At 34.4% G+C, this 13,524-nt stretch overlaps 1 protein-coding gene and 1 non-coding gene across 2 annotated transcripts in view; one reads left to right on the plus strand and one right to left on the minus strand.

Annotated features, from left to right (window-relative positions):
- The window catches only part of ck (unconventional myosin-VIIa ck), a 44,187-nt gene that overhangs the window by 13,095 nt on the left and 17,568 nt on the right, over window positions 1–13,524 (plus strand). Inside the window, exon 2 of the mRNA XM_076136536.1 lies at window positions 5,765–5,813. Coding sequence (XP_075992651.1) covers window positions 5,796–5,813 — 18 coding nt within the window. The 5' untranslated portion in view covers window positions 5,765–5,795. The remainder of the gene's footprint in view (window positions 1–5,764; window positions 5,814–13,524) is intronic.
- On the minus strand, window positions 2,626–2,698 carry TRNAV-AAC (transfer RNA valine (anticodon AAC)). The gene has a single exon. It is a non-coding gene; the product is annotated as a tRNA-Val (tRNA).

Here is a 13,524-nt window from a genome sequence, read left to right on the forward strand (position 1 = left end):
TGCGCACCCGTTACCAGCTGTCAACTTAACTATACACCAGCTACTAATTAAATAAATAATAAAGACCCATTAATATTCCACTGCTGTGCAAGGGTCTCCTCCCGAAATAAAGAATCCCTAAATTGCGGGTTGGGGACTTTGCATACCTTTAAGGACTGTTCTAAAAACCTCAGATTTTTAAGGCCACATCACGATGTTTTCTTTCACCGTTGGAACAAGTGATATTTTTTTAATAATTCATCAATTTCAAAAGACATTGGTGTGCTGCCGAAGGTTCGAATCTGCAAAGTCTGCAAACACTTGCAGAGCTACCAACTTGAACCACTCGGCTATTACTATTTCTTAGCTACTTATCTTAAGTAGAAAATACTAGTCATGTAACTAAGGGTGTACATAACAGAGCGACATAACATAAATGGGAATAGGTTACGTGAAACTCGTAACCGGTATTAACGTTTAAAACTTGAAACGCAAAAGTTTACAGTTATTATTAGGTCGGTGCAATGACTTTTGTAAAATAGTTGTCTTATATCTAGATTAGTATTAAACAAACGATTACGGCGTTATCAAAGATATGACTAGAGTTGATAAGGCCGGATTAGTCATTACTGTATGACTAGTCTTCGCACATCGTACATTCTGTTTCTTCTCATCATGGGTTTTACTACAAACTGGCTTCACGAACCACCAGGATACGAACACGTGAACGTTTTCTAACTGTAACTTTTAGTAAGCATAAGTAATTATATTTTTTTAATATACTATAGTTGTCAGGAAATGCTATGTAGTTCGGAAATTAATGGCTAGATAATGCTCCGCAAGCTTTAGGTGCCAGTAAAACTTAACCATTAATTGTCTTTATAACTGAGTACATTGAGTACAGTACATTGAGTCTTTGACAGCTAAATGATATTAAAACCATATTTGTCTATCACGAGACCACTTGAGTGTTCACAATTTATTGCCAATCAATCGCTATCTAGTATCTCAAGTGGCGATAGTATTGCGTACGCCGTACAATCCGAGATCGGCACTTGCCATCCGTTATGTCCGTATAGCGGGTTCTAAAAGACAAATATGGTACACGCAAGTATTTTACTCCACGGCTCTTTAGTACTACAGTTTCCTAGAAATCGAGCGACTCGTTTGAAGTAAAAAGCGTGTTTGTGAAGCGATTCTTAGATTTGATGTGATTTGTGCTGAGCTAATATTTTTTTATGTGACAGTTTTTGCGAATATGTGTGACTTTAGTTCAGTTTTCTACATATGCATGTAAGTTTTTGATGGTGTGATAGTATTAATGTGTTAAATAAACAGGATATCTGATCAAATATCTCCGCCTGCTATTAATTGTTCAAATCAATACTTACACTTCTGACTGGGTTTACTTTCTCAGGCTCTATTAAACGTCTCTATATACCTAATCAAAAACATCAATACAAAAAATTCAATAAAGCTCCCGAAATACTAGTTTACATTACGAAGACACTTAGTTAGTAATTTCACGATAAATACGACAAAAGAGTGGTATTACCCACGATTAAAATTCCTCGAAAATTCGATCACAGTAAAAGCTTAGTACATTCGTGAGTATTGTCCTCAGAGATGAACGGCCGGCAGATAAAGGACATCCGGCGTTTAGTTCCGCCGCTCACTTACACGTGCGAGTATTACGTTCGCTTGGAGACGCGCACGCGCACGCACCGCACGCTTTATAAGTCTACAGTCGATCACGATCCCCGTATTATAATCCCATCTTGGAGCTTTTAAAATGTAATTATTATGCCCGTTGTTTGTTTTCAAATGTTCCCTGAGGGCCCCTAGTTAAATCTTTCAAAGGATCTGTTGAGTTCATTAGACGGTCTATCTTTATTTTGATTAAACAGGGGGTTTTAAGAATCGTTTGTTTAGTTGATTTTAAACTGTGGTCTATGATTCATGTATAATAACACATGAAACCTAGACCACAGTTTGGTAGAGTTATCATTCTACTAGTTTTGCAACGGTTATAAATACTTATTGGTTATTTTAATATTAGTTGGTATACTCATACTAAGAATTTTGCAAATTGATTTCTATGTCGCTACATCCTGAATTTGTTACTCGTATTATCTTTATAGATAAAGCGCAACGGATCAAATACTTCATAAGATAACTGTGTTTGGACTGCACTTCCTTCAAACCACTTGTAAAACTCGTCTTCATTCATTTACATAGCCTCAGGTGTTAAAAGCAACGTTATACTGTTCGGTACAAACCGGTGTAAATGTCAGTGTAACGCCCAGACAATTGAGAGCGGAAGACTCAATCAATCGTAGGTTTATTTCAACAATACTACTAATATCAGAACAATGGTTCTACACACCTGCTCTTGATAGTTTTCAATCAATCTTGATATTTGTAAACCTTTCAGTCTTTTGTTATGAATTCATTTACAAAGTGCATTTTTTTGTGTTCTCAGAGTAGATTGTAATGACTCAGACGAACGGATTTAATAAAAAGCTGGGCTGATAAAAGTACGTTATTGTAATTGTGGATACCATACTTAGCATAAATATTAATTGAAAAATTCCGTTTTATATTTAAAAATTGGTTTTGACTAAGTATAAGTTTGATAAAAAGATATGTTTCCGCCCGGGATCGAACCGGGGGCCTTCTGCGTGTTAGGCAGATGTGATAACCGCTACACCACGGAAACGATGACAGAGTTTGCCTAAATTTACAAATACTATGTTGATATAATGCTTATCGTATCTAAAAAAAACATACTGATAAACTAGCATAAAAAGAAACAGAGATAATAATTACTAATTCTAGACAGAACTTACTTTAAAGATAAGGAATTCACACCTACTCACAATCATACAAAACCGTTGAACATACTCGACTATAAAACGTTAAAGATAAAATCTACCGAGCCTAGAAAATTAAATGATTAAAGAAGTACCTCGGCCACCCCGCAAACCGGTTGCATGCAACCTTCGTTTCAATGGGCCCTCCGTATGCAAAGTGCCCGTACAACAATGCACTTAATAAGACGATCATACAACATCACACAATGGATATCGTTGCGAAATAAAAGAGAATTTGAACATCGTGACTTACTTGCAGCTTACTGATAAGAGGGATACGTTCTTTGGTTTAATGGAAGAAAGTCAAGGTCATAGCAAAAATACTTATTTCGTAGGAATCAATGTGAATCGTGTCGATTTGGCTACTTCTTAACTCGTGACTATTTCACTGCTAGACAAGGGATCTAGGATCAAAGATCAAGGATCTACGGATCAGGCCTTAATCCCACCACACTGGCCAAGTGCAGGTTTCGGACTGTGTATGTCCTCAAGAAATTGTGTTAAACCTCTTTTTAAGCATACACTTACCTGCTTCCTTTTTTTTTAATACCTTTAAACTGTCCTGTGACAATTTATAAACTTCATAAAATAAAACAGTCATAAAATTTCGAATACAATTTCTAATTCGATATTGAAATGCCTACTAAAGTATTATTTGGTTTTTCTGCCACTTTTCAGTGGCACTTGTGTTTGCCACGTGACAATAGACTCGCCAATACTCCACCTGTGAGTAACCTTTCTAAGAAAACACACGCGTCATTGTTTCATATGCCAAGTGCATAGGTATATTTTTCAATGGATAAAGTCGACAAAAACGTACGTAAAATTTTCCATACAATGTATGACATTTAGCCTTTAATTCTCAAGTACTTGCAAAAGCAAGGTACCAGAGATGTCCTTCAAAAGGTTACGTGTTATACTCATAGTACGGTCACACGTGAGCTGAATGAATAGTGAAGTAAGTGAAATGAGTTTGTTGAATTGAAATGATTTACAAACTTGGATAAGTTTTAACTAAGATTTGATGACTATGTCATCTATTGTTGCTATAGCTACTTACCTAGCGTCACAAACTATGTGGTAAGCAGTTTATTTGGAAAAAGCTTAGAATACCTACTAACTTTGTCAAATAAACACCGTAGGAGAGTATTTGAAGTAAATTTTACCAAATGTCAGTAACAATCTTGTCCCACGTTACCTCAACTTTTCTTGTTGTCTGTTTAAAGGCTAAATATTTTACTGTATTTTTACTTTATTGCTTCTATTTAATGAGTTCTCATTAAATCTTAGTTATTGTGCTGAAACAATCACTTGTAGCCCTCGTAAATTATAATTATTTAACCATCGTATCGTAAAGTAATACTAAATAAGTAAATATCCTTCAATATTATTTATTAGTTAGTCGCAGCAATTAATCGTTGAATCAGCCTTGGTTTTTGTACGTTTAAAGTTCAGAAGTCACTTGTTTTTATTTTTAAGGAAACATTTTGTTTAATAAACAAGTTTTTACGCCTACATACATACATTCCCTTTAAAAGATTAAGACGGTTAAATTATACATTTTCGTAACTTTGAATCCCAAACCGCACATGAACAGGTCTAAATTTAACCTCTCCCTTATTCCGGGAGGAGATGCTTCCCCATCAGGGAATCAGTCTTCGCCAGCATTAAAGAAACATGGGTTATTTTTTTTGACTACTTGATACCAGCGTTGGTTGCTTTCATTAACCTGTTCAATACCATAAAGCAATAATTGGTTACACGTTACAACTTCGCCATAAAAGTGTAACTTGTAAACCATAAATCGTTTATGGTTTAATTCTTATTCAATTTAATTAAGTGCCTACAGCCTATATTTAGATATATTACTCATGCTAAGTAAAAATGTCTATTAAATTAGTTTAAAAGAAGTTGACTATCAGCTCTGTGTACAATCTTTCAACAATATTTACTAAAACATATATTTATTTTCGAGGTTTTGACATTTTATAATGTTCAACAATATTAGTTCCCACGGCGGCCGTTAGAGGCGCTGATTTGGTTGAAATTTTCATACAAAATTACTCGTCGGTAGTGGAAGAGAATCGCGCTAAAGAGATCCTGATGTAACATTATACTCGCAATAATTTATTTGGTCACTCACAACGGGATCCAAAGTCCTTTAATATTGTTTCCTAACATATTATTCTTAAAATAAATGTGTGTAATTCTCCACATAGATATACATCGATAAAGACAGTGACTGTCAATGATGTAATCATTCGCGTCGCCGCATATTGCAAGCACTCATGAATTATTTCTAATTACTGACATACAAGTGTTCCAGCGGATGTTATGTTGCATTGCTTCCGACGTAGTAACGGGTCAAAGGATGTTTGATGTAAGACTGGTTGGAAAATGTTATCTGCCAATCAAATAGTCAATGCGTATAGCTATTTTAATTATTTGAAATAGAAAGAACTCAGCAAACCCAGCTTATAATATCATTTTAATGATAACACTGAAAAATGTGTAGAGTTTTTCGTGAGTACCAAAACAAAAAATAATATAAATACGTCCCAAAGCGAGTCAAAATTCAGAGAAAATTAACAAGCAGCACCGTGTTTATATTTACTTATATTTTACATGAACTCTTTGGAGCTGGTATTTCTAGACCTTTTTCTAGCTTTTCAAACTTTTAGTTCTTTGAATTCAAGAAATCAATCTAAATCAGTCAAAAATCTTCTTCAATTCTTCATAATCAAATAATCTAAACTTGAGTAACATTTTGTAATCTCGAGACAATCACTACTATAGTTATTTGTGTGAATGTTTACAAACATTGTTGTCCAACAGTCTATTATGTATCAGTTGTGCGATATTGATGATTATGTTGTATGATGACACGTTACATAACGCTGTGTTTGTTACAGATCGGGCCGGTGACCACATGCCGCCGACATCATGGTGATCGTTACCAGGGTATGTATCATTTAACTAAACTATTTACCTGACAGTCTTTGTTTCACCACGAACTTTAGTTAGCTCGATTATCCACTAGTATCGACTACCGACAACTAGTCGGTTGTCTGTAGCAGATACAATTTCTCGATAGCTAGTCAGCTATCGAGAAATTGTACACGAAAATCGATTTAGCGCCTCCACCGGGCTCCGTAAGAACTATTTGGCAGTATTTTAAATGTCAAACTCTCGTACTCGTCAGTACAGACTATACAGCATTGCGATACTGTTTTCAAATTCAACGAAAATGATCACCTTCTTCAGCAAATTTACAAAAAAACAAAAAGGTTTTTTAAAAAAAAAATTTGTCCACTTGCAGAAACAACACGAAAATCTTCAATAGTTTGTTTCATAATATGTAGTAACATAGAGCCTCCTTGTCACGGAAATGCTCTTAAGAAAGCCGCAGAAAATACATACAATTGACGAGACCACACACTGTGTACTCGTACCATCGATTGACTAAGAAATATTACTGTCGCATTAGACAACGTCTGCTATTACAAGCACTTATACTACTCCAAGAAAACCCTGCAGCCAATGTTTCCCAAAGCAAACAGATCATTTAAGTGGCTCGCTCACAATTATGGTGTTCTCGAGTCGAAATCTTTAGAAAGCCGTCGATTACAGCTTCTAGTTTTGTGGCTCACATAAGTATAGGTGTCTATAGAAACCGGATACCGCTAGGCGAGATGCCGCGACTGCATAAATTGTTCCATCATCAAGTTCAAGGCTTTACTTGACATGAATAACACATGTTTGTATTGTCATTAGTGGAAGTGTTCTGCTTTGTTGCTTTTGTTTGTGTTTGTTATGAAACGTTAGGTCTGACTACTGTTATGTCGTTTATACAGTACAGGTAGCTCATTGGTCTTATTCTTCTTAAGCTCACGATGACCTTGATGTTAGCTGGATCTAGGTCCAATTCTGCCAGGGTAAAAGCGTGATACGCTATAAAAACGTTGGGTATTTTTATTAACACGTGTAAGTTACAGAAAACTAGTTACTATCTTTAAAATTAATTATATACAATGTATGAAACAAGTTATGAAACGCAAACCAGTTAAAACTTTATGGTGTGATTTCTTATCATCATTATAAGCAATTTGCTGAATCATCATTCCATTGAAGAAGTTGTAACATTGATATCAAAATGTGCTCAGAATAATGTTGCCTAAACACATTGTGAGTCTCGTACATTCTATATATATCAGTTTCATGTAATTCTAATTCCATGAATACTTCAAAGGCACGTACTTAAACCTGTATAATTCACTTCCACGAATACAAACGTTTTCGCAACAAGCGGAACTGAATAAACTATCGAATAAATTGATAATTCCAATAACCCAGTGTTGTAAAAAGGGGTTAGCTGTCAAAAGCTGCAATTTCCGCGTATTAAATAAAAAATGTGTAGATTGTCTGTGGCTGTCGCTGACGCAGTGTGAGCTACCTACTTGTTCCCAAAGCGGTACATTCTCGGCGAGTTCCGATCAGTGCGTTTGGCAACACATTCCGTCAGCCCGCCACAGAATCCAGCACTCTGAGGGCGTTCACCTCGCTGACCAATACATACATGCATACTCATACACTTACAACGATACCATTCGTGGGATTATAATTTAACTTAATCTCATTTCGAAAAATTATAAACGGAAATCTATTCACTATTTATTAAATGACCAACAAAGTAAATAACTGCAGTTGGTTTTCAAGCAGAAGCTTCAATTACCTTCAAATAAGTTTCTTCGGAGATAGATGATAGAATGCAAAATAAACTCTACATCCGTTTATTTAAAAGGAGTTCATAATCCATCTGAATTAAGTGTCAAATACATCCTGTCTAGTGTCTGTTATAATTAAAATCATAAATCAAAACTGTATCTATTAAAATGTGAACACAATCTAGACTAATTTAAAATAGAGCTGACTATTATAACATCCTACATACATTCTTTAATCGTATAAGTGACGTTAAAAGCCTGAATATTACATTAGTGATGGCATGTATGGTAACGCCCATGAAATCGGTCTACTAAACTATATCGCTCGAGGCCTTTGGGCAGTGTGCAGATTGTCAGTGCCCGCGATTACCAAAATGAGAGCGAGAGTGGACGCCTGCGGACAATGGGTCGTAAATACCCACGAGTGGGAGGGAAAATAGGAGCTACGGATTACAAAACAAACGAGATATTGATCAGAACAATACATTAGGCTATTGGTCCAGTTATTTTATCAAACAATAGCTGAAAATAGCATTCCGTGTCTATTTGTTCCCGTTTTTCTCGAATTATAATAATATTTACACGCAAGGACATGATTTTTATTGTTCATTTCTAAACAAATGTGGATAACCTATAGGTATGTGGCAAGTTTATTTTTGAAAACATCACTGTTTCGACACTAAGGCGAAACATCGGTATCCACTCCACAGCTTAAGCAATACCGTTTAGTATCCGCAAGAGAAAATACAAAAGATTAACGGAGGATGATAGACGGCTTTTATGATTTCTTTAATTGTGTTCCGAAGTATTATCTTCTTTCAATAGTTGCATTTCTGTGTAACGGTTTGTCGATAGCATCGTAATGACGTAGCAAATGTACTCGATTTATAAGATAAACGTCTTTTGTTTTTGCTTTCGCAAACAACATTCGAATTCAATAAATGTAACTAGATTCGGTAAACCCGTTTGGAGTTTTGGACATTCCGGTGGGCGAACCTGCTTTGAAGACGGCTGAGTTTGCTAATCGGGAGGCTTTTATACAACTAGAATTTGCAACACTTTAGTTATGACATTAATAGCCCTGTAATACTGGTCATCTTTCTGGTCAAGACCAGTTAAACTCGCTATAAAACTAATACGAGTAAGATAAAGTAATAAAATAAAGTTTTTAAATTAGCAATGGTTATTAGAATCGCTACCTAAACGATTAGAACCATTGAGCATTCCTAGAATACTAGAGTTGTAACCATTCAATGTCTTATAAGAAGGCTGTTTTTCTTATCTTAGCTATTGAACACAATAGGGTCATAGTCAAACAAACAATGCATAAAGAGCCATACATTTTTCTATGGTCATTTGCTGGGTGGAAAGGTTGGTTTGTGTCTTGTCTATCAAAACAATCGTAGACGGCAAATACTCATCACCCGTCCACATTGCATTGCAAATGGACGATTTGTTTAAAACCGCGTGTGTTTATTTAGTTTGCTCATCATGCAGCCCATCATACAGAATGTAAGATAATTCTCATTCCTAGCGTCGGCGTCGAAGCGATTCTTCTATAGGGATTTTCTTGTGGTTCGGGGATTAATTGCTCTTATTTCTTATTAGTCATTAAGGGTGTGTCTATGGGTCCCACTGCCGGGAAAAGACTTCCCTCTTTTCTTTCAAATTTAACATTCTCTCTGTCATATTCAGTCTGTCATTGTCTTCTTCTTTAACATGCAATAATTATTTTTTTCGCAAAGACAGTTATTAGACATTTATGATTAAAAGAGTTTTAAACTTTAACCCTATATTCTCACGTCTCCACACGAAACATAGAATTCATATTTATGTTTATAAATAGCGTGTTTTCTTTAGTTTCTGTTGAATATTTACACAAAATCACAACACTTTCATCTAACAACCACGGTTATATTATTTAGAAAGCATTTATAACCGGTACAGAAAGTATCCCAAAATAAGAACACCACTGAATAATTTACATCGGACATACATAAGTCTTGTGGTTGAATTGCAAATTATGTATGTTAATAATTCGATAAGCTGACTAGTATTATACAACATGATATATAACATATTTTGTGGAGACTTTTCCACGATTTCACGTGATGTTTCACTGAGAAGTCGTAGACGATTGTTTGTGTTAAACATTAATTTGTTAATTGTTGTTACGGCGACGTCAATTGTTATTTTGACGGTGAGTCGAAACATTTTAAAACTTAAGATGCTTGTCTACAATGTTAGTTACTGTGGACAACTGAGGTCATTTTGGATAGCTAGATACAGATAAAGTATTTGATAAAGGTCCAATCGACTTTAGTTAATGACTATGTGGAAAAAAGATACCTCTAAAAGACCTCTTGATAGTTTTTTACATTCAAAATATTAATATCTGCTCTTAACTACATGAACATTGCTATTAAAATCATGTTCATTGAGTGAACATAATTGATAAGTAAATAAGAGTGACTACTGAACGACCTGAGAGTGTCAGGTCAGTGTTTGTGATAAACTAATCAATACACTTGTCTCGTAACTTATTTATTTTAAATTATTTTGTCTGTGTGATGTGTTGCTATGGAAACTATTTATTTTGAGGTGAGTTAATCAACAATCTTTTAGTGAAAAATATAAGTAAATATTTGGTAGGTACGTCGGTAATGTTGGTTTTTATAAATATATTTGATTAAATCTGTATGTCTGATATCACTGAAATAAGTAATTGTAAGTCATTTAGCTGTTGCGTACACTTTAATATAACTGTTTACATATTCCTTACATGTTTGCGTTTCATAAAACCAAATGAAGATATTAATCTGTTCTTTGAAGGAGAAATAAAACGTCCTTAGGCTTGCAATAGTTTAGGTCTCCACTATCTATCTTTCATTTTAATATGTTAGCACGTTGTTCAGTAATACAGCAGTTCTTTCTTCCAAAATTTATTCAATGAAGAATACCTGAGAATATAATATTTTCTTAACCCATTACTGTCCCATTGCAGGACAAGGGTCTCCTCCCAAACGAGATAATATTGTACAATATAAATATTTAATTGTACATTATTATATTCTCTTCAAAGGTTAAACAGTAAACCCTATATAATCCATTGTTGTAAATTATCAATGAAATTAATGAACACTTTCACAAGCGCATTAAGATAATCATCATAGTATAGAAGCCATGAGGGACGCGACCAACTTTCTATAAAGTGTTATACCTACTATATACAGTAAGAAGGTATGTACATACCATTGTTTTTGTATTAGTTCCGGGTCTGTATTACCGCTCTTCATTGTAGACATGTCTAGACGGCCTAGACGGATGTTTGAACATTGTTTTATTCCTTGTTATAAGTATATTTAATTTATTGAGTTCTCGCTCGTGTTTGTCTTATTTGATATCTATTTACAAAGTTGTCACCGCCGAAAAATATTGTACACACAATTCATATTTTTATAGCCCAGCAATATAGTAGACTCTGGTAGAGAGCGTCGTATGTAAGGTTCGCGGCTGGCGGAGGTATACAAAATTTGGGCGTGAGAACATCAGTGACCTTTGACCTGTTTGATACAGCTACTTGATTTTGAAAAAATATCTGCTAATGATAATCCACATAAATCGTACATGCCAAGAGAGCCTTCGGCACTTAGTTATGGGTCATTGGCCATATTCGTTTTTAGACAGAAGAAATTAACGTCAACATTTAATTTTGTCAGGTTACATACATACAATGTAAGTTCTGCAGATGAAATATTTATAAAAAATAAAAAAAAACTATATGTACTCTTAACAAACATATTATTATGTACTTCCATAGAAGCCTGGATTAACGTAATATATAAGGTAGAATAATTCGCTCTATAATTTTCACAAATTACGACGTTGTTGATTACCTAATAAATATAAATTATCAATTATCCTAGACTTTTTACTTGGGGAATTTCTTTTAATTAGTAGGGTGTTGTTAAATGCCATCGAACTTTCATACAGTTTATACAATAAAGAAAGTTTTAAAAGAATAGCCTGAAGGTACAAGTTAAAGTTAAGTAACGGTTCCTTAACAAGAAAAAGCCCTACGAAAAATTAACTTTCTTTTAAAATGTGGATGCGTTTATTGCACCTTTCGTGGTCGTCTTTCAAATGTCAGCAGTAATCAAAGATCTAGTAAAGAAAATAACGACTTTAAATATAAAATATCATGTTAATCAAAAGGTCGAACACAAAAGATCAAATAGTTTAAAGTAATCATTTGTGCTACGGCAAAAAATAGCAAAAAATGAGTGAACCCGAGTGCAAAAATGAGTTTGTATAACTATGTATTGATTACGATGCAAAATGATGAATCAATGTCAGATTATGTGTTTAAATATGGATGATTGGAGCTGTTCTTTTTTATATATCTTTATGTAACGGCGTCAAATTTGCTAGAACTGTTCTTTTGATTGATTGATTACGGTAATCCATTGCAATAGTTTGGATCATTAAGTGATTTTGCGACCCACACTTATGTCTACCTTGTGTAATTAGTGTTGCTGAATACATGCATTCGTTATTCAAGAATACTAATGTTGTATTGTGCGATTGGACGTTTAATACACGAACTAAATGTTATCTAATGGGCTAGGCTAGGCTGCTTGTCATTTTGAACAGTATTTTTTGGACTTAATGTTATAAATGTTAGAAAATATTCAGGGAGTAATCATGGTTTTTCTTTTACACCAACTTTCTGTTCTAGCGTCAAGGAAACCACGGATGGAAGTGTGAATTTCTGATCAATATCTGACACTAGTTATAATATAAGTTCTATCTTATAATAATTTGGTAGTTTATGACATTCTATTCAAAAATCAGTTACAGAAATATCACGATGTAACCGAACAAAATCCAATTGTGTCAAGAAATAAATCCTAATTTTTGAATGCACATGAACTGACTGTATGTGGATACTCACGTCGTATATATTTCAACTATAAACTAATCTTTATTTACGTAGCTACCTGGTAATCCTATGTATAAACAGCTGTTCATTGCTCTACGTAATAAATTCACTTTCAGTAAAAGAACAACCAAATTCTAAAATAATAATACATGTTATTTTAAGGACAATACTGCCAATTGGACAAAAATAAGTCAATTACAAAACATTTGTTATAAGATCGAAGTATTTGCATTATCTTTTCTAAAATAATAATGTACATACTATTTTAAGTATCTTTCTTTCATTCTTTAGTTGTCAAAAAAATCCTATACACACGTTCAATAAAAGGACAGCTGTTTTCCTGAATTATACAGTTATAAACATACTATTTTAAGTATCTCGTCGTTATTTTTAAAAGGACAAAAATAAGTCGATTATGAAACATTTGTTATCAGATCGAGGTATTCGCGTTATCATTTAAAATCCCATTGTATATGCAGCGAACAATCTCACTAATTAATTAAGCTTCTCTTTGGCGTTATCTTCGCTTATCTGTCGAGAGATCTAACAGACTTTCTTTGACGTATTCTGTTACGTCATAATCTACATAGAGGTAGATATTTTCCGGAGAATGACAATGCATACGTGAACACGCATTTTACTTTGGTGAACCAGGTATATGCCTTTGTTTTTGTGTCAGGAAAATGCACTACAGGGAGAAAGCGGGGGTCTGTCGGGCTCTCCCGCCGGCTAGGCGTTCCGGCTTTAAATTTGGGCATATCGATTAAAAACCTGACGGTGTTCTTTCAAAAGTCACCATTAAGTGGATTCCAACTGAATTCTCCGCGTCCGCACTTAGTAAGCCTGCGACCACAGCTAATGTAACCTGTGCCGAACGACAGGCATTCAGGATAAATGGAAAGATCTTGCCAATTCCCGAGTACTATTATGATATAATAAACATGCAACGTGAAAAATTAAAAGTTATGAGTGAAAAAGCATCACAAAAATTCACCTGATATCTGTA

This window comes from Anticarsia gemmatalis, chromosome 3 (assembly GCF_050436995.1).
Source record: "Anticarsia gemmatalis isolate Benzon Research Colony breed Stoneville strain chromosome 3, ilAntGemm2 primary, whole genome shotgun sequence".
Taxonomy (NCBI): Eukaryota; Metazoa; Arthropoda; class Insecta; order Lepidoptera; family Erebidae; genus Anticarsia; species Anticarsia gemmatalis.